At 40.3% G+C, this 22,021-nt stretch overlaps 1 protein-coding gene across 2 annotated transcripts in view; it reads left to right on the forward strand.

Moving 5' to 3' along the window:
- The window catches only part of SLC24A3 (solute carrier family 24 member 3), a 410,823-nt gene that overhangs the window by 298,025 nt on the left and 90,777 nt on the right, over nt 1-22,021 (forward strand). For both annotated transcript variants that reach the window (XM_040429686.1, XM_040429687.1), the window contains exons 5-6: nt 1,403-1,487; nt 5,891-5,994. In XM_040429686.1, coding sequence (XP_040285620.1) covers nt 1,403-1,487; nt 5,891-5,994 — 189 coding nt within the window. The remainder of the gene's footprint in view (nt 1-1,402; nt 1,488-5,890; nt 5,995-22,021) is intronic.

A 22,021-nucleotide genomic window follows, 5' to 3' on the forward strand; every position in this document is an offset into this window, starting at 1 on the left:
GTGCCTTAAACACTAGTCAATATCATCCCTCCAGACTAGATGTGAGGCTGACAACAAGGATTTATGGGCAAGCCCCAGTGGCGTACATAGAGAAGTAAGGGCCCCATAGCAAGGATCAAATCAGGCCCCCCACATAGGACAGAAGGGTTTCCACCTAAACCCCTTTCAGTGACCTTTGGGCCATTTTTTCCACTGCCACATTTGCTAAAAGTTGTTACCTTAGAGGGTGGAGTCCTGACCAAGTTTCCCCCCCAGTAGAAGAGGAGATGATCCCAACTATGACTGCGCCCCCACTTGCCCTGGGCCCCATAGCAGTCGCCTAGTCTGCCGCTATGGTAGTTACGCCCATGGCAAGCCCGCTGGCCAGGGCCCTGCCCAGGATCAATTGATCCACCGTATTCATCTTCCCTGCCTTACATCCCTCAATACTGTACTGAATTTTTGTAAAAGTGCACCCAAATCGAATTGCCAAAACTTCAGCTTCGTTTGGAAGATTTTTTTAAAATGTATTTGCTCATCTCCAGTTACCTTTCAGTTAAGAGATTTAATATGTGTTAACTGCTATAGAAGGACAATTTTTTATATTTCATCTTCAATGATATCAGTGCTATTTCAATAGTACTGACAAAAAAAAAAAGAAACCGCTTAAGACATCTAAAAAAGAAAAAAAATGGCATGAATATGGAGGTTCTAAAAATACTCCTTTCTGACAGAAGTGTCCCATTAAGTACTTATAATCAATTATAGTTATTCTCTATGATTTGCCATCCGTATGCAACTGTTGGACTCCCCCTTTGGCTATTACTAGACTTGATGCTACCCTCATCATTATAAATTGTGTTTGTAGTGTGGTGCCTTCCAGTTTAGCCCCTTTGTGCTCTTGATTTTTGTGGGACTCAACGGTCAGACTGGATGGCTTCATTAATGACATTTCTTAGCAATATACCAGCAATGTTTCACCTTAAACCACAGATAGCTGTCTAACCAAATGTCTATGGTAATGCACCTGTTTGACCATGTAATAAAAAAAAAGGTTGTGTAAAGAAATGTTCAACCAAATGTACATGTATTACCAGGCATGGGATTCAGCCAGTTCCCTCAGGTTCTCCAGATCCAGTTGTTAACATTACAGTGGCAGCTGGAGATGGGTGCTTCCATTCCATAGTTTAGCTCCTTAGGTTTTTTAAAAGTTGGGTGGTATGTGTGTATAGTGTATATATGGTGTATTTATGTGTATGTTTGTTGCATATATATGGTGCATGTATATGTAAACATGTGTTGTGATGCCGTGTGTCCGCCGTTGAGTAGGGAACCTGTTGTTAAAAATTTGAATCCCACCCCTGTAGTATTATTTTATACTATTGTGTTCCTGTTTAATGTCATGTCTCTCCTCTCTCTACAGAGATTGCAGCTCAGTGAAGATGTGGCCGGGGCTACATTTATGGCCGCTGGGAGCTCAGCCCCAGAATTGTTTACATCTGTGATAGGTATGTGCTTTTCTACAAACTTAAGAGTTTCTTCGAGACTGGTTCCCTTTTGAATATTGCCAGGCAGGGTGCAGGGGTTTAAAAAAAAAGATGTGACTCACCTGTCACCCAACACCATGCTGTGTACATGCATGTTACTGCTGCTGGCCAATTAATGGCCTCAACTGTGGCAGCGGTCATGTGCCATGCCCGTACAAATCATCACTGAGGCCATTGATTGGCTGGCAGTGGTGGCTTGCATGTAGACAGCACATAGAACTTGTGGTCCAGCGGGAACTAGAAGTTTAGGAGAAGGGAGCTTGGCGTTGGAACTGGAGAACTTGTGGCTAGGTAAATCTTTTTGTCTTCTTCTTTTTTTTATTTCTGAACCCTGCCTGGCAATATCAAAAAGAGTTCTTGTTCTCATAGGGAATGTTCATGATTAAACACTATTTTGTCCTTTTTTATGTAATTAGACTAAAAAATTACCTGGCCTGGGGTTCCCCAGAGTACATCAGCAGCACAACATTTGTCACTTTTACTGTGCATGCCAATTTTATTGATGCTTGTTCACATCACATCAGAGTCTTCTTCCAACATCAGAGCCTTTTCCTAACCTTTAACTTTGACCAAAGACTCCAATGTTTGGCACTGTTCAGACATATAGTGGCTTATGTCACCTACAGGATCCTACTGTAAAATTAGTATATTTTTACCGTCTGCCGCTATGGAATAATGTATTCTACTGTGCATTTCAATATTGTAAAAAAAAAATTTATGTCAACACAAACCGGCCAGGCAGATGACAAAAGAACACTCTTTTGGCATCCATCGGGACTATGAGGCTCTATGGATACTTTTGGTGTCTGAAGGTTTCCTACTACAATGTGTGAACATAGCCTTATGGATGCTTTTTGCAAAGCAGAATATAACATCATTGAATACGTTACCGCCTGAACACCAAGATTTATGTGTTAGGCCTAGTACTAGGGGTTCTTCAGGAGTGGCATCATTGTTTAAGCGTTCCCTACAGTTGGGAATCTCTAGCTTAGAGGGATCAAGCGGAAATAGTGGTATATCCCATTCATGTCAAGGTAGGAAGGAGAAGGTTGCCGCGTGGTGGTTGATCATATGATTCAGACATAAGAATAAAGACATAAGAATACAGACATAAGAATAAAGAGAAGATAGGTCCATAACAAAGGTGTGCATGTCCAGTGCTTAGTTTGGCTGTTTAGTGTGTATATATACTAATATAGATATAGATATATATATACATATTTGTTGTAAGCTTTATCGGGAGTACAATAAAAACAATGCAAGCCATTTTCACTCCAAGCGATAAAATAATACAGAGAACACATAACCACAATGTCAATGTATACCATTCTCGGTCTAATTGGAACAAATTCTTTTCATTCAATCCCATAAAAAATCTTTCTGAAAAGATGGAGCTGGTTGAATGAGAGCCTGCAAAAATGTTCCAAAATATCATTAAAAACACAATAGAAAATAAACACATTTTGCCTTTTGGAACCTCTATTGTGTATGGGATGTTTCTTTTGTCTGGGAACTTTCTTTGGGAACATGATTAAAGCCAGACTTGTTAAATGGAGAGTCAAGCATGTTTTATAGATTGCTGCTATGCCATTATATACCTAGGATGTTAACAAATAGGAGAACAGACGACAACATTTTAACCAAAGATCAGAGGCTATTAAAATGCAAATTACCCCAAACATATCCTGAGTTAATTTTTTCTCGCATATAAAAAGATTTTGTCTAATTAGAGACAACTCTTTTCAAAGTGCGGACACCGGGTAGATGACTAACAGTCTATGTTAATACAATGATGGCTCAAGTCCACCAGAATGGGAGCCCCTCATACAGCGCAGTTCTCCATTCTGGTTCAGAGAGGGGTATATGGCTCTCTATGATGTCCATATTCCCAAGTAGATCATAAAGATATTTGCTGTCTTTATAAGATTAACATTTTAAGCCAAGATTATGATTTATTTTGAGCAATGGCAACATCACCTTTTAATGTTTTCTACCATCTTAGAGCATAAGCAATGCAGCATTGTACAGCATATGACCTTATGCATGCAGCAGTCATGTTTCAGCTCCACGCTGTATGAAACTTTGATCTAGCATCCATAGAGGTACATGGGGCCTTTCAATATCTATAGGCCTTTGATTTCTTCCAGGAGCATATAGAGTTTTTTTTCTTTGTAGAGAACCAAATAAAATTTCCATCCCATACCATACTACACAGCTATTCTCTCCTAGATAGATAGATAGATAGATAGATAGATAGATAGATAGATAGATAGTGGGGGGATTCGCTCTGGTAGTTAGAATAAGCGGGAGCAGTACAGAGGCAAAATACAAGTTCGTAATTCAAACTTCAGTGTTTATTCACACATGATGCCCAAAAAAAAAGTCACTTTTGCAGCGTTGGTGTTACTTTACACCCAATGGCAAGTTAATAAAACAAAAGTCACCTTGGTGGCTTTAGGCGGCCTATTCCCCTGACACACGGGTCTCCACTCTCTACCCAGCACTTTGACTACTCCCAGTAAGAGCCATCCCGGATCAGCTATTACAGGCATGCTAAGTACCAAGGTGTCAAACAGCAACTGCTGCTGAAACATTGAAACATTAGAACCGGCTCTTACTCCACCAAGGTCAGGAACCTCGGTGACACATACCTATCATCCACGATGATTCCTTGTACCTTCTTACATCAGATAGATAGATAGAAGAAAGATAGATAGATAGATAGATAGAAGAAAGATAGATAGATACTGTAGATCAGGGGTGCACCTAGCCTTTATGCTGCCTGAGGCGAAAACTGAAACAGCGCCACCCCCCCCCATCCTTTTCCAAATGCCAATTTCTTAACCTGACCTCTTCACTTCAACCCATGGCCCCGCTCTTGCCCCTACCTGGTGCTGCCTGAGGCAAACGCCTCACCTGGCCTCATTAGTGGTCCAGCCCTTAGATAGATAGATAGATAGATAGATAGATAGATATGAGATAGATAGATAGATAGATAGATAGATAGATAGATATGAGATAGATAGATAGATATGAGATAGATAGATAGAGTTAGTAAGATATGACATTCTTACCCTGAATGTTTGAAGACTAGGTCTCTATAATAGCCACTTTTCTAGCTGAATTATAACACAAGTTCTGAATACTAACCCGGCCACTTAAATCACTCATAACAAAATGAAATGATATTTTGGTGACTTTTGTTGCCTATCAGTCCAATTTAAAATCATGTTAACTGGATTTTCCTTAGCCTTACTGACCTTACTTTGATCTCCTCTTCAGTATTATTTACTACTCCAGACAAGTCAAAAGTGTTTCCAACAAATATTTCAACAGGATCTGTGAAGACGGGAGCTGGCTGCGCCAAGTGCTATTTTTTAAAGTGTTTGTAAAAGGCACAGACTGACAAGTGGTTGGCATAACCCTCCGTCCTTTTCTAAGTGATGTCATTGCTGGAACCAGCTTCGAAATGCTGCTCTTTTTCTCCTAACATGCCTGGAAAACTATGGTAAATCAAGGAAGAAGAAGAAAGGTAGCACTGACCGTAGCAGCGGGTGGAAGGACCAAGGCGAGTAGTATAATTATGAACAATCTTTATTGGCGGGAATTGCGCATTTCAGGGCCGTACTAGCCCCTTCGTCAGATTCAAAACCAATGTTGGTTTTGAATCTGACGAAGGGGCCAGTACAGCCCTGAAACATGTAATTCCTGCCTATAAAGATTGTTACGGGCAGCGCTACCTTTCTTCCTCTTTTTCCTGGATTTAACACTCAGTCAGCTTCCTGACCATGACAGCATGAGCGGCAGCCATGGTGGTTATATTGAAATGTTCCATAAAGTTTCTCACCCTTTCAGGTGAGCACCCCCTCTTCTGGTAATTTTTAAAGGTTCCGGTGGTCCTCCCTATATGCGCTTCTCATTTCTGTTGTATAGAAATCCATGGTCTTTTATATCTGTATAGAAGTGTGAAATAAGTTATTGTCTAGAGCACTCATCTTCCTATTTACTAGGTCTGTCTTCTGGAACCCCTGATGATCAGGGGCATGACAGTATTACATATGGGTAATAAATACATGGATAGACTAGGTTTGCCAAATAGAAGCTTTTTGTTACTAAGATATCCATTTAGCCTAATGTTGCATATCGATAGTAGTTGTCTTCATGGCCCAACCCTTGTAACTGCAGTTTAACTTTGATTTGTAATTAGTTTTTTTTTTCTAAGAGCTTCTGAGGACATCTTGACATGCATTGTAAAGACACTATACGCAAATCCAATGTCTCTTACAGAAACGAATGGCTCATTTCTTTACAATGTCACTCAGGGATTTGTGGTCCTTCAAACTAATAAAGAATCCTTCTTGCAGGAGTGTTCATCACAAAGGGAGATGTGGGAGTTGGAACCATCGTTGGTTCGGCTGTATTCAACATCCTATGTATAATTGGAGTCTGTGGCTTGTTTGCGGGACAGGTAAGACCTAAATGTCATTGACAATGACAAATATATTAATCTTTCATTTAAAATTGTTCTTTAGGCCTTATTCACACAAACAAGAAAAAACCAACATGTGACACCTGTTTCAGAACCGGTTAAGGTATATGAGGCTATTCACATGCCCATTTTTATATTCAGTGAATAGTGGCTGTCACAAAATAGGACATGTCCTATTTTTGGTTGTTTTTCACTGACAGGGGACCCCATCGAAATCGATGTGACCATTTTTAACGGCCATATGGACAGGAGTGCACCCGTCTAACTGCCATGAAAAACTGGTAGAAAGGGCCTTTGAGGCACTCTGGGGTGTATTATGGGTCCACCGGGTCCTCTCTAGAGGCATTATATATGCTATGAGGGCACTGCAGGGGCTGAGATAAAAATTAAAAAAAACAACTGTGTATTTATTTTTATTGGCCCTTTTTTTCATTGCTGAGTAAATCTACCCTTAGCCTTTTTATATTATTTTTTTATATTAGTACATTTAGTTTATATTTGCCAGTAAATAAAAAGTTTGTAAAAAACAACTTTAATTTGTTTAGGATAACAAAAGTGCCAGCTGATCCACAGTTGAAAAAATTATTTCAATGGTTATTTCTATCTTTGCACTTTAAATAATTAAGTGAATTTAATGTATTGTCCACTGTACGTGTCACTGTCATTTTTATTGCAGACACTTCTTTTATTTTTCTCTGGTTTGATTCTGTGATGATTAGCATTTATGAAAACTGTTGTATGAAAAATTGTAACCAATGAAGCTCCACTCCTAAATTCTGTTACTGAACACAGATATCTGATTGGATCCAATCCCTTCTAAACTGACTTTTACAATAAATTTAGCTAAAAGGGAGATCAGTGAAATGTAGAACAGTCCAAAAAGTTACAAATACTAAGTGAGCTGGTTTTTCTTTCTGCCCCAGCCTAGAGCATGATGACCATGTATTATTACTAGGAAATTTTTTAATTTGGATACCATGGGACAATTTATTATATATGGGAATGGCATTGGCTTCTCTGTATACGTCAAAAGGGTTTTCCGAGATTCTGATATTTTTTTTATAAACCAAATTTTATTCAGTTTGTCACTCGGCAGGAAATGATAGAAAAATACATTTATCCAATGATCACAAAAGCGTATTTCGTAGTTACATTGTCAAATGTTACAGTAAAGCATCATTTAAATCCTGTCACATCACAGGGACAAACGTAATATTTTACATAACTATCACAGTAACTAAACATACCAACCCCGCTCCCCTCCCCCCCTTCCCCAGCTTAAAAGAAATCTAATAAGATAAAGTGCCAAAACTCTCCAAGTTCCCTGAGATCCCCTGGTGGGCGGCTGAGATTCTGATATTAATGTTATCCGCCCGCCGATCAGCTGTTTGGATAGCAGCTGTGCTTGGTATTGCAGGTCAGCCCTATTCACTTGAAGCTGTAAGTTGATTATAGTGTTGTTGCAGCACATTTGTAGACATTAATATAAAGAGGCCACCCTCTTGAACTGCCTAACAGTCACATTAAAATTGGAAAAACCCTCCTGAAAATGTCCTTTTTTTTAGTAGATTTTGAATTGATGTCTCAAATAAATTTAGTTGGCGCACAACTTGGGGATACATAATGTATTATATAATTCTTTTATTTGAGGGGTTAAAAAAACAGCTATTTCAACATTGTTTTTTGGAATTTATTAATAACATGAAGGGTTAATGTCCAAACCCATACAGGAACAGCAGGAAGGTCTGTGCGCCTCCTCCTCTCCTTCCATGCTTCCTGCTTTTCCCACTCGCTCTTCTCTTCCACACAGGTTGAAGTGGTTGAAGAGCTGCATGTACAGTATATGTAGCTCTCACTTTGACCCGCTATAATTTAAGCTAGAGTATGAGTTTTTGGGCTTTAAAAAAGACCAAGAATGTGTGCCTAACTGCATTCTAGCCTGAAAAGAAGCCACCAGAAGTAGCCCTTGCTCTGTATCCAGTATTCTCATTTTCTGCTTGTGCTGATCATTGGGTGGGTTAAAGGGGTTGCCTCACCTCAGACATTGGAAGCATATCGTTAGGATATGCCACCTCTGGGACCTGCTCTTGTCTCCTGAATGGTGCCCCAAAGTGAACATGCACATGCACGACCACCCTCCATTCATTTCTATAGGAGTTACAAAAATAGCTAATTGCTCCCTTAGCTATTTCCATCAGTTCCGTAGAGGTAAATGGAGCAGTGGCAGCGCTTGAGCTGTGTCCTCTCCATTCATTTCTATGGGATTTCTGAAAATTGCCGAACTCGCTCAGCCATTTTCAGAACTCCCTTAGAAATGAATAGTAAGCACTCAGCGTATGTGCGGTGTGTGCTCCTTCATATTGGGAGCACTGTTCTCCAGAATGGAACCCATATCCTAGCAAAATACCACCAATCTGAGGTGACACAACCCCTTTAAGGCCACTTTCACAAAAGTGTATTTTGATGAGTATTTGTAAGCCAAAACCAGAAGTGGGTTCAGATCTTTTCATTCTGCTCTTCTCTGTTTGGGTGTCAGCACATGGGGCACGCTATTGGGTTGCGAATTGTGCTACATTTCCCAGAAGATGTGTGCATGTAGCCTTTATGTTCCACACCTGGGACAACTAAAATGGTGCCAGGAGAGAATACCTGCTGTACAGCATGCCATAATGATTGTTGCAATCCCTTTCTCATGAAATCTGCATGAAAACTTCGATGTGCCTCCCTGTGTTGCGACACAATATTAAGAACCAGTACCAATTGGATTCCTAATGCAGAGTACATGAAATGAGACACTGTTAGGGTCCATTCACACGTCCGTTTTGGTGTTCCGCATCCGTTCCGATTAAAAACGGAACGTTATGCGGATCCATTCATTTTTAATGGAATCCGCAAATAATCGGACAGCACTCATGGTGCTCTCCGATTCCGTGATTCCGTTCCGTTCCGTGGGTTCCGTTATTCGGATCCTGGAAAAAAAATATACCCTGTCCTACTATTTGTCCGATTTTGCATTCCGTCATCCCATTCTAGTCAATGGATCCGTCAAAAAATCGGATGACATGCTAAAAGCATCCTCATGTCATCCAGATTTTCGGATCCGCAAAAAACAGGAACGTTTATCTGGAAAGGTAAAAATACTGACGTGTGAATGCACCCTAAAGTGTACGGAATACTAAAATATCACATTTCTAAAATACAGATGATGTTGACAGTGACTTATGTAAAGTTTTGAAACTTAAAAGTGGTAAAATACATAGTACCCAATGGTTTATGAAGATGAACTAGGATCGCTTTTGTTTTTTATAACTTGCGCTCATCCATAAGTGTCACTTACTTTTAAATAGACTGGATGGGTTGTTACTTTCATGTTTTTTCCTTCATTGTTGTGCTTCCTTTTTTATTCTCAGGCTTTTCATGTCCTTTAATCTACAATTGCTTTCTATGCCATTTTCATATTTCACATCTAAGGCCGCAATTCTCTGAAAGCTGTGAAGCATTTTTATCAAAAATTATCTAAGCCGTGCCAGTGTCTCATCTTCTGCAATTTTGACCTAGATATTTTCTGACCTTTTCTCTCATTGTATGAAAAAGAGGATCCATTGCTCCTTAAAATCACAACCAAGAACTTCTTTCAATCAATTAACTGATTATTATGTCACGTTTGCAAGGTGATTATGTAGTGTCCATCGATTAAGCAAGTGTTCAGTTGAGGGAGTCTCAAATTCATTTTCTATAGTCAGAGCAAAATCACTGCAGTTTTTACAAAAAGCTGCATTTTCGTGGCGATTTAAAGGGGTTGCACCGTGAAAACAACTTAACCCCTATCCACCAGATAGGGAATAACTGTCTATTCAGCGGGGGTCCGACCCCTTCGAGATAGTCGAATACAATCAATTTGCTGTGTCTGGCAGTGCCATAAAGTTGAATGCAGCGGTGGACACCACATGCATGTCTGCCACTGCATGCAAACCGGTACCTGTTCTAGTGATCGATGGGGGGCTCAGCAATCAGACCTCCCCAGATAAGACACTTGTGGGTAAGAGATAAGTTGCTGTCATGGGACAACCCCATTAATGGTATTAAATGGCTTATGCAGCCATTTAAAATTATGGTAATGGTTGTACTTAGGATAGGCCATTAATATTAATTTGACTCTCAGCACCCCTGCTGGATAACTTTTTAGAAGGATCTGTGGCACTTGGATGAGTTGTGCAGCGTTTACATTGGTCTGGATACTCTTTTGCTGCACACATTGTACTTCTAGTAGCACTATTGCAGGTTATTGCAGCTTTATCCCATTCACTTGAATGGGACAATTTAGTACAAACAGACCAGCTCGGCCATCTCCGGAACTCACAGATAAATTAATAGAGAGGCTGCACACATTTCTGACTGGCCACTTCATTGATTTCAGGGGGCTCCACAGGGTACAGAGATCTAATACATTTATTTATTCCCTATATAGGAGTCAGAAAACCAGGCTAGATGTAGCAGAACAAAACATCTGTTTTACTTAAGGGCAAGATGGGAGTTGTAGTACATCCAACTACAAAAAAGCGCAGTTCTATCTGTAAACAGTGCAAGTTCTTTCCCCAGATAGCGAGGTATGGAGGCTGGCAAAGCTGAGAGTTATGGCACTCCTTGTACACTATCTAGCTAAAGTCTCTCTCAGTAATATCTTCGTCTGGCAATAATACCTTGGCAATAATGGCTGTAGTGTCCACTGAGGGATACAGGGTTTTAAAGGCACATGTGGCTAGGACGTGTCCAAGTGTGAAGAGTGTCTTAACAGTGTCCCTCACTGCTGCAAAGTCTAAATGGCTGTAGTCGCAGGATACCTTGCCGACCCCAATGCTTGGCCATGCAATTTCTAAGTTCTCCTTTATCTTCCTCTCCTTCTCTCTTCTGTAGATCTTGCAGAGATCTGTTAGTCTCTGAAACATTCTGGGCCTAAAGAAAAGCCGCATGAGGCAAAAGCTTTCTCTCTCACTGGACTCTCCCCTAAGACTCCATAGAGCTAGGGGTGGAGCCAGCCACCACCTAGCTTCGTACAAAGGCAAAGCCAGGATTATTAACCCTGGTTGTGTCACCCATACACAGCAATGCCGGTTGCAATACACAACATAACAATAGTATAACTTTACATTTACATTAAATAGCAAACCACTTGCCAATACCATCTACTCCAGGGTACTGCACATGTCCTAGCAGTGCAAAGGAGAAGGGATGATTTTAATTTTGTGCTATAGGTTTTTACCGAACGCCAGTAGAAAATATCATAAAACAAGGTAAAATATTAAAATGTCTAAATATACAGATTTGTCCACCCTTAACTTTTCTTGAATTTTGTTGAAAACCTTAGATACTCAAGACTCAAGATACAAAATTGTTGCAGTCTTGGATCATCAGTCAAAAAATGTATATGCTTTGCAACTTGGGAGTTTATGGCCTATGGTGATGGATAAACGCTCATTATATCTCAATTCTTATCAAACTGATAAAAATATGACTTAAATAAGTGTTTATGAGGTCAGAAGATCAAAGATAAGAGCTAGACATGAACCGCCCAAAATGAGTAAAATGCAATAATAAAAAAAATGGCCCCTAATTGTGTACACAGCCTTTAAAGGAAAAGTTAAAGGAGCCGCAAAATGTTGTTTCTTCTTAATATAAACCTGACTGACATACTGTCACAGATGCAGTGTGGCTGGCAAACTCCACACCGAGCACAGGAGGGAAGGGGACAGGAACTAAGCCTGTAAACTAGGGGAAATGGGAAGGTCACCTCCTAGAACAACCCTAATCCAAGTCCTAACTATCAGTATGAACTGACCTTGATGATAGGAAAATTCATACACAGGAACCTAGAGCCCTAACACACCCTGTAGGGCCTTGGTATAGTGACAGGACTTGAGACAACCTATTCCTCCAGAAGGATGAACAAGAGTCTCCCTCAGGCCTAGATACAAAAGACAGGGAAATACAACGAACAAAATACAAATAAGGAAGACGACACAACTTCACATGGAGCAAAGGCAGCTCTTGGAGCTCAACCAAGATCCAACAACCAGCTAGCCCAGAGTCCAGAAACTGAAGCTATAAACCGCACCCCCAGAAGGGGTAAGCAGTAATAAATAGAGGAAGTTAAATGACCAAACCAACAACACCTGCAAGAGGTGTGGTCATTACCAAAACAACACAGACACAAATGATCCACAAGGAACCAATCGGATTAACCTACGTGTTACCAGTCTCTCTGATCTCTTGGTACCTGTCCATGACACATACAGTAGTCTTTCATTTCGAATTCATTTCCTGATAAAAATTTATAAAATTGTAAATAATAAAAGTAAAATAAAAAAGTATTGGATAAAATAAAGTATTGGATATAAGATAGAAAAAGTGTTAATTTTGTTCACAGTAAATGGAAATAATTTCATGTATCATTTAGCAATCTTCATATAAATTTCATGAAAAAATGAATTTAATATCCCTCTAGAATTAGTTATCGGAGAGATTAAGCTTTATTTATTTATTTTTTTCCTTCACTGTTTAGTGCTTCCATAAGGCTATCTTTCATGAGGCCTAATCTTTTAAGCTTTAATTTCACTGACAGAAAGTAAATCAGACTTGTACCATCACTGTCCACTGGTTGTGTGATTACATTTTAGATTTTTATTTTATTTTATTCAGGCCATAACCTGCTTTATTTGTAAAACAGAACACAATGAAATAAATGGGGTAACACTGATTTAACATAAGTGGTGAAAGCATCATATTTTAGCGTATCATAATGCATTTTGATAAGTCATTGTAAACAGATGCAGTTTTATACACAATGCACTGTAAATTGTATTACTATTTAAAACACCTCCTTTGATAGCTGGAGAGATTTTGTTTCTTCGTTTCCCTGGTATGAGGTCGGAGCTGTACCATGTGAGTTGACCAATCAGCTTCCACCCCCGGCCACTCCCTTTCTCTCTCCCTATCAAACATACAGGTTGAGGTAGAAAGAACACCATGATCTCCTCCCTCCTCCCCTCTCACGGCGCACAGACAATGAAGAGAAGCTACTGCTACAGCATTTCCCTTCCTGTCTAGTATTTACTAATTCTATCTCAACTTTTTTTTTTCTGAGGAGGCTTAATAACATTTATGGAGATCTTACAAGCAGAGAAAAGGTAGCTACAGGCTTTTAGAATATGCTACATATTCGTAACGAAATATATTAGCCAAACCTATCAGATGCATAATGGGTTATCTATTTTTTGGGGAGTTGGTTTGCACTGTGGAACCATGATAGTTATCTCATTTTCCAAACAATGTATGACATGGTCCACACTTTTATTAGTGAAGAACCATGTCACCCTCAGATTTAGCTGTTAGGGTACCACCAAACGTGCAGGTTTCATATATCCATGGAAAACTAGTAATTGGTTAAAAAGCCTCAAAATATCAACCCAAGATAAGAGAAAATGAAGATTTATGAAAAATAAGCAGATAACTAAGACAGATAAGTCCTTACATGTAACCGTCAGTAAGAGATGCTGGAAGCTATAAATCACTTTCTATGATGAGGACAGGAGCTTCTTCAAGGTCCTGTATAGTGCACAATGTCCCAGAAAAATAAAATAAAATAAAATAGAGCTGCCCTCACCTGATATCCAAAGGAGCAGCTCATTCTGCCAAGGAAAGAGGGCAGTACCTGGGGCATTGTATTTTGAGTCTAGTTTCAAGTTACGATGGACCAGGAAAGACCATTGTAAGTTCAAAATATTGTATCCCGAGGCCATTGTACCTTAAGGAATCACTGTGTTTGGTATTGGCATACACAGAAGAGGGAGAAGATTATTATTTACATATATAAACTTTATTTTATATATATATATATATATATATATATATATACACACAGAAAAATAAAATTTGAATATTATACTATTTCTGACCTTTTTACTTGTTATCTATATTAAACTTACTGTTTAAAACAATACTAGATCTGCACAATATAAAACCCCAATCTACTGTATGTAGCAAAAATAGAAATAAAAGGTTAAAAAAAATAAAACTTACCTTAGAATGTATTGTTTTGAAAAGATAACATTTTGATGTGGACATTTAGGCATCAGACGCCTTAGTGACAAAGGGGTTAAAAAGAGCCTTTGTTCTATTAGTATTTAAAATAAGTTTTTCAGAGCTATGATATTGACGGCCTCTTCTCAGGCTAGGCCATCAATGTTAGATTGGTGGGGGTCCGACTTTTCCCAGAACACCATGGCCCCTTCAATCAGCTCATCAGCATGGTGCCAAGAGTCAGACCCCCACCGATCTGATATTGATGGCCATCGATATTGTAGATCTGTAAAAAGCCTTTAAGGCCATATGTGAAGGAAAAAAGAGTTTCTCATCAATTGCAATTGCTATAGAGGAAAAATGTTCCAATTGCTTAATTTCTACTAATAAATCATATTGGTGACACTCCCAATGTGAACTTGTTGGCTTTTTTCCAGCTGATTCATTTTACATGTTATTTAAAAATTAGCCAAAGGACGGACTCCTTGGGGATTCATTCCTTTCGTCACCAGCTGCAGACGGTTTACTCAACTAGATTATTACTACAGCTATTATTGCTATTGTTATTTTAGCTATGGTTCTAAAAAGATGGATGACTGTAAAAGGGTAAACTCAATCTGACTATGTGAAAAGTTGCAGATGAGAATGGCCAGATAGCGTCTGGTTTCCTTGTGACCATTTCCCTTGAGGTGACATTTGCAGAGAAAAAAATACTTGACCGTTCATTTGTAATGCTCGTTAGCAATGATCTGGCAGTGTAAATGTACCGCCGATTACCCAATGAACAAGCGTAATGCAGCAGCACAAAAATCATTGTTTCCCGGTGGCAGATGGTGCTATGTAAACTCAATCTGCTTCCGGGAAACAACTAGAGAGTATGGGGAAGAGCGATGGCATTAGCGATCACTCCTCCCTATACTCTGGATGAGATCGGTGCATGTAAATGTCTCCTCCACTAGCGATCAGCAGATTGTCAGGAAGGAACGCTTCCTTCCCGACAATCTTCTTGTACATCATCCCTTGTAAAGGGACCTTAAGGCTCAAGTTTCTTACAGGATCCGTGATGTATATGATGGATTAGTTATGAACTATTTAAGAGATCCTCTGTGCTGCAAACACTGATTTTTTTGGGCGGTCTGTATGGCATCCGGGTGCATCCTTTTTTTCTGGACCTATTCAGTTGAATAAAGGGGTCTTGGATAGAAAACGGACAAGAATTGTGCAGTCCTGATAGCACACAGGTGGAAGTCACTGCTGTATAAATTAGGCTATTATCTATTATAAATTAGTGTGGCTGATGTTATGGATTAGGTAAAAATGGAAGACATGATGCAAGTGGGAATAGGGCCCAAATAGTTTTCTTCCTGTAAAAATGCATAGTTTGTGAAAACTCGCAGTTTTTATAAAGCCTGGTCAGAATCAATTCACACTGTGTATGCCAGGAGGATTTCCTAATATATGCTACTGAAGTACTCCTAAAGTAGGACATACCATGGCATACACTTAGGCTGGCATGTTGAAAAATAATTTACTGCATGGTATACAATCTCATGGGCACTTTGGAACATGTAACCACTGAGTCCAGTCATTGGCTGCAGCGGCGCACGTGATCTCCTCCTTTTGGAAGTTTACAGGATGGGAACGGATTACTGCTGAACAGGGCCAAGAGGCAAATGGGCCTGTAACTGCCGAGCCCTCTGCCCTTTGATTGACAGAACCAGGCAAACGTGAGCCTGTCAATCATAGTGCAGAGGGTGCAGCCGTTGCAGAGGCTCATTCGCATATATTAAAACATTGTTTTTCAATACAGGGAACATATGAACATGGGACAACACAGATGCCTTCAGCTGTCAAGCGCACATGTAACAGATCAGCCAGTTTCATAGCTACAAATCTGCTGACAGATGCCCTTTAAAGGTTAGAATAAAGTTAGCCCATAGCAACCAGTCTATTGAGAAAAGAAAAGACAAGAGCTGTGTGCCGTCACAGAGGAACTCCATAACAAGTTATTTCCCTTCTTTCATTTACCTTTATTAATCACTGTTCTGGGACTCCCACCACACGCTCCCCAGCCATTAATCCTAACAGAGTCTTAATATGCATGCTTTAGTCTTCAGACAAAAATATGTCTTATTATTGTTTCCTCCCTGCTGAAACCAGTGACACCGCAGGAACATAAGAAGGATTTTCTTGGCTCTGCTCGACAGTGTAAAACAAATAGTGTCCATAATCAAACCAAGGATGAGTCAGACACAAAAGGAACCAAGTCCTTCCCTGCTGCTTCTGTGCAGGAGGCTAATGAATACATTGCTATTTTTTCATGACTGGACAGTTTATTGTCCGAGACAGTTTGATGAGAGCCATGTTCTCGTGTAGACGTCTACAGTGTAGACTAGGTGACTGTGCTGCATGGGGTACTACTTTGAATGCGAAAGCATTTAAAAAAATATATATATTATGGTCAAAGGGAATATGCCATGATTAATGTAAAAAATAAAACTCTGACATCATATAGTAACATAGTACATAAGGCCAAAAAAAGACATTTGTCCATCCAGTTCGGCCTGTTATCCTGCAAGTTGATCCAGAGGAAGGCAAAAAACCACTGTGAGGTAGAAGCCAATTTTCCCCACTTAATGGGGAAATAATTCCTTCCCGACCCCAATCAGGCAATCAGAATAACTCCCTGGATCAACGACCCCTCTCTAGTAGCTATAGCCTATAATATTATTACACTCCAGAAATACATCCAGGCCCCTCTTGAATTCCTTTATTGTACTCACCATCACCACCTCCTCAGGCAGAGAGTTCCATAGTCTCACTGCTCTTACCGTAAAGAATCCTCTTCTATGTCTGTGTACAAACCTTCTTTCCTCCAGACGCAGAGGATGTCCCCTCGTCACAGTCACAGTTCTGGGGATAAATAGATGATGGGAGAGATCTCTGTACTGACCCCTGATATATTTATACATAGTAATTAGATCTCCCCTCAGTCATCTTTTTTTCTAAAGTGAATAACCCTAATGTTGATAATCTTTCAGGGTACTGTAGTTGCCCCATTCCAGTTATTACTTTAGTTGCCCTCCTCTGTACTCTCTCCAGCTCTGCTATGTCTGCCTTTTTCACAGGAGACCAGAACTGTACACAGTACTCCATGTGTGGTCTGACTAATGATTTGTAAAGTAGTAGGAATATGTTCTCATCACGGGCATCTATGCTCCTTTTGATGCAACCCATTATCTTATTGGCCTTGGCAGCAGCTGCCTGACACTGGTTTTTGCAGCTTAGTTTGCTTTTTATTAAAATTCCTAGATTCTTTTCCATGTCAGTGTTACCGAGTGTTTTACCATTTAGTATGTACGGGTGACTTGCATTATTCCTTCCCATGTGCATAACTTTACATTTGTCAGTGTTAAACCTCATCTGCCACTTATCTGCCCAAGCCTCCAGTCTATCCAGATCCCTCTGTAGTAGTATACTGTCCTCTTCAGTGTAAATTACTTTACACAGTTTAGTGTCATCTGCGAAAATTTATATTCTACTGTGCAAGACTTCTACGAGATCATTAATAAATATATTGAAGAGAATAGGGCCCAATACTGACCCCTGAGGTACCCCACTAGTGACAGTGACCCAATCTGAGTGTGTACCGTTAATAACCACCCTCTGTTTTCCATCATTGAGCCAGTTACTCACCCACATACAGATGTTTTCTCCCAGTCCGAGCATTCTCATTTTATATACTAACCTTTTATGTGGTACAGTGTCAAAGGCTTTGGAGAAGTCCAGATATACGACATCCATTGATTCTCCGCTGTCAAGTCTAGAACTTACCTCCTCATAGAAACTGATTAAATTAGTTTGACATGACGATCCCTCATGAAGCCATGCTGATATGGCGTTATTTGCTTATTTCCGTTGAGATGCTCTAAGATAGCATCTCTTAGAAAACCTTCAAACAGTTTACCCGCAACAGATGTTAAACTTACCGGCCTATAGTTTCCAGGCTCTGTTTTTGGACCCTTTTTGAATATTGGCACCACATTTGCTATGTGCCAATCCTGTGGGACATTCTCTGTCAGTATAGAGTCTGTAAATATCAGAAATAAGGGTCTGGCTATGACATTACTTAATAGTCCATGACAATCACATTCTAACAAAGCTAGAACCAGCCCTGTACTTTTCACAGATCCAGAGATTTACATGTTCATTGCTCTGCTAAATTTAATTTAGTTTGGCAACTCAGAAAGTGTGTTATTTCTACTGCCTTTCTCTCCCTATCACATCTCGGGAGGAGTACCCTTTCTGCTACAGCTGTTTCTACATTACAGTTTGGAGGGTGTGTCCTTTCTGCAGCAGCTCTCTCTCTCTCTCTCTCTACGTTACAGCTCAGGGGTGTATCCTTTCTGCAGCAGCTCTCTCTCTCTACGTTACAGCTCAGGGGTGTGTCCTTTCTGCAGCAGCTCTCTCTCTACGTTAGAGCTCAAGGATGTGTCCTTTCTGCAGCAGCTCTCTCTCTCTCTACGTTACAGTTCAGGGGTGTGTTCTTTCTGCAGCAGCTCTCTCTCTCTCTACATCACAGCTCAGGGGTGTGTTCTTTCTGCAGCCGTTCTCTCCCTGTCACAGCTCAGGGGTGTGTTCTTTCTGCAGCCGTTCTCTCCCTGTCACAGCTCAGGGGTGTGTTCTTTCTGCAGCAGCTCTCTTCCAGTAACTGTTACGGCTTCTAAAAGAAGATCTAGCTGGTGGCAGTGTGCATCCACTGTTACTGAGATAGATGGAGGAATAAGGAAAAGAGCAAACAGCAGGTGGTGAGGTAGATGCAAAAGGTGCACCACAATGATATGCAACTGACAACACTGGCTAATCCCTCAGGCTGATGTTAAGAGCTGAGACTTTAGCCAATGTATTTCTGTCAGGAACACATCGGAGCCCTTTTGTACCACCCTCAAGGTATCTCAGTGTGGCATGGGGTGTGAACATGGTCTGAGAGGTGCTAAGATACAACTTACAGCCAAGCTCCCACATACCTCCATAGTGAGATCACTCAGGCAGTGGGAGAGATGATAAGACTGTAAGCCCCACCTATAACAGGCCATGTGTCACAGGCTACCAGGTGCAACAGAATGCTACCAGCAGTACACAATGGCACATTCTAAACATACAGTCCTGATCAAAAGTTTAAGACCACTTGAAAAATTGCAAAAAAACTTATTTTACATTGTTGGATCTTAACAAGGTTCCAAGTAGAGCTTCAACATGCAACAAGAAGAAATGAGAGTGAGACAAAACATTTTTTGAGCAATTAATTAAAAATAACGATTAAACTGAAACAGGCTGTTTTTCAGCTGATCCAAATTTTAGGACCACATGCCTTTAAAAGGCCAAATCTGTGCAAAGATGTGGATTCGTTGTCATTTTATGTCAGGTAGTCACACGTTGTGATGGCAAAGGCAAAAAAACTCTCCCTTTTTGAACGTGGTCGGGTTGTTGAACTGCATAAGCAGGGTCTCTCACAGCGCGCCATCGCTGCTGAGGTGGGACGCAGTAAGACAGTCATTTGGAATTTTTTTAATGATCCTGAGGGTTATGGAACAAAAAAGTCAAGTGGAAGACCCAAAAAAATTTAATCAGCACTGAGTCGGAGGATCCAATTGGCTGTCCGTCAAGACACTGGACGATCCTCGACCCAAATTAAGGCCCTTACTGGTGCTGAATGCAGCCCCATAACCATCAGACTGCATCTGAGACTGAAGGGCTTCAAAAACAAAAAACGTCTTCAAAGACCTCGTCTCCTTGAACGCCACAGAACTGCTCGATTGGACTTTGCAAGAGAGCACCAAACATGAGACATTCAAAGGTGGAAGAAAGTTTTATTCTCTGATGAGAAAAAATTTAACCTTGATGGTCCTGATGGTTTCCAACGTTACTGGCATGACAAGCAGATCCCACCTGAGATGTTTTCTACGCGCCACAGTGGAGGGGGCGCCATAATGGTCTGGGGTGCTTTTCCCTTCAGTGGAATAATGGAGCTTCAGGAAGTGCAGGGGCGTCAAACGGCAGCTGGCTATGTCCAGATGTTGCAGAGAGCATTCCTCATGACTGAGGGCCCTCGTCTGTGTGGTAACGACTGGGTTTTTCAACAGGACAACGCTACAGTACACAATGCCCGCAGGACAAGGGACTTCTTCCAGGAGAATAACATCACTCTTTTGGCCCATCCTGCGTGTTCCCCTGATCTAAATCCAATAGAGAACCTTTGGGGATGGATGGCAAGGGAAGTTTACAAAAATGGACAACAGTTCCAGACAGTAGATGGCCTTCATGCGGCCGTCTTCACCACTTGGAGAAATGTTCCCACTCACCTCATGGAAACGCTTGCATCAAGCATGCCGAAACTAATTTTTGAAGTGTTAAACAATAACGGCGGAGCTACTCATTACTGAGTTCATGTTTGGAAGTTGGATTTCTGTTTTGGGGGGGTTTAGTTTTTTTTTGGAGGTGTGGTCCTAAACTTTTGATCAGCTGAAAAACAGCCTGTTTCAGTTTATTCGTTGTTTTCATTAAATTGAATGCTCAAAAAATGTTTTATCTCACTCCCATTTCTTCTTGTTGCATGTTGAAGCTCTACTTGGAACCTTGTTAAGATCCAGCCATGCTAAATATGATTTTTTGACATTTTTCAAGTGGTCTCAAACTTTTGATCAGGACTGTATCAAGAAAAATAACTGAAATAAAGTTGCCTAAATGGGAGGAAATGCTCAAAAACCCCAAACACTGTAGCGTGTTTATAACCGGGGGAGCAATTCCTCTGCATGTGATCTGTTGTTAACGGCAATCCCCAGCAAAAAATGCATACAATGGAGGATATCGGCAGCGGATCACATGCACCACAAAAGCATCCTACACAAGATGGGATAATGTGTGGATGCAAATATAAAAATACATAAATCACAGCGAAAATGTCTATTCACCATATGCTACTAACCAATGTCGGTGCTGCCAATGTGGCTCTGTGAACGCACTGATAAGTTTGTAAAACGTATGCTTTGCAATCGAAATACAAATAAAAACTATGGATTTAAAAGTGCAACACAATGATATGCACCTGACAACATCAGCCTGAGGGATTAGCCAGTGTTGTCAGTTGCATATCATTGTGGTGCACCTTTCGCAGTGATTTATGTATTTTTATATTTGCATCCACACATTTTCCCATCTTGTGTAGATGCCTTTGTGGTCCATGTGGTCCGCTGCCAACATCCTCCATTGTATGCATTTTTGCTGGGGATTGCCGTTAGCAACGGATCACATGCGGAGGAATTGCTCCCCCGGTTATAAAAACGCTACAGTGTTTGGGGTTTTTGAGCATTTCCTCCCATTTAGGCCACTTTATTTTATATTTTTTTTTCTTTTGGTGCTGTAGATGTATTTTATTTCATTACTACATTTTTAGTTACATGCAATCACAAAGTTTTGGTTTGAAAAATGTACAATATTTTCCATGGGAGAATTACTTTAAAGTAAATCTCAACCTTTTATCATAATGCAAGTTTTTGATGAAAAAATATTGAGCTGATTCATTTATTCAATATATTGTAAGGGATCGCTTTCTCAAGCAGGGCGGCGATGATAGACTTCTCCTCTGACAATGGGGTTAAAATCCAAAGGGTGCTTTATTTTGTCACTTCAGCACCATCACACACATAAACATCACAACATCAGCATTTCTAAAATCACATACATCTTTACCAGCAGGGGGAGCTTTTTCCCCGATCACAACCTGCAAAGGAAAGGGGGTGTAATCATCATCATATATTTTGACCCCACATTTTCATCATGCATTTCAGTTAAGTTGACATGTTCACTCTGCACCTTATCTGCACCATTGTTTTCAATGGTCGTTTCACTTAAACCATTGTGTTCAATGTGC

Source organism: Bufo bufo, chromosome 4 (assembly GCF_905171765.1).
Source record: "Bufo bufo chromosome 4, aBufBuf1.1, whole genome shotgun sequence".
Taxonomy (NCBI): Eukaryota; Metazoa; Chordata; class Amphibia; order Anura; family Bufonidae; genus Bufo; species Bufo bufo.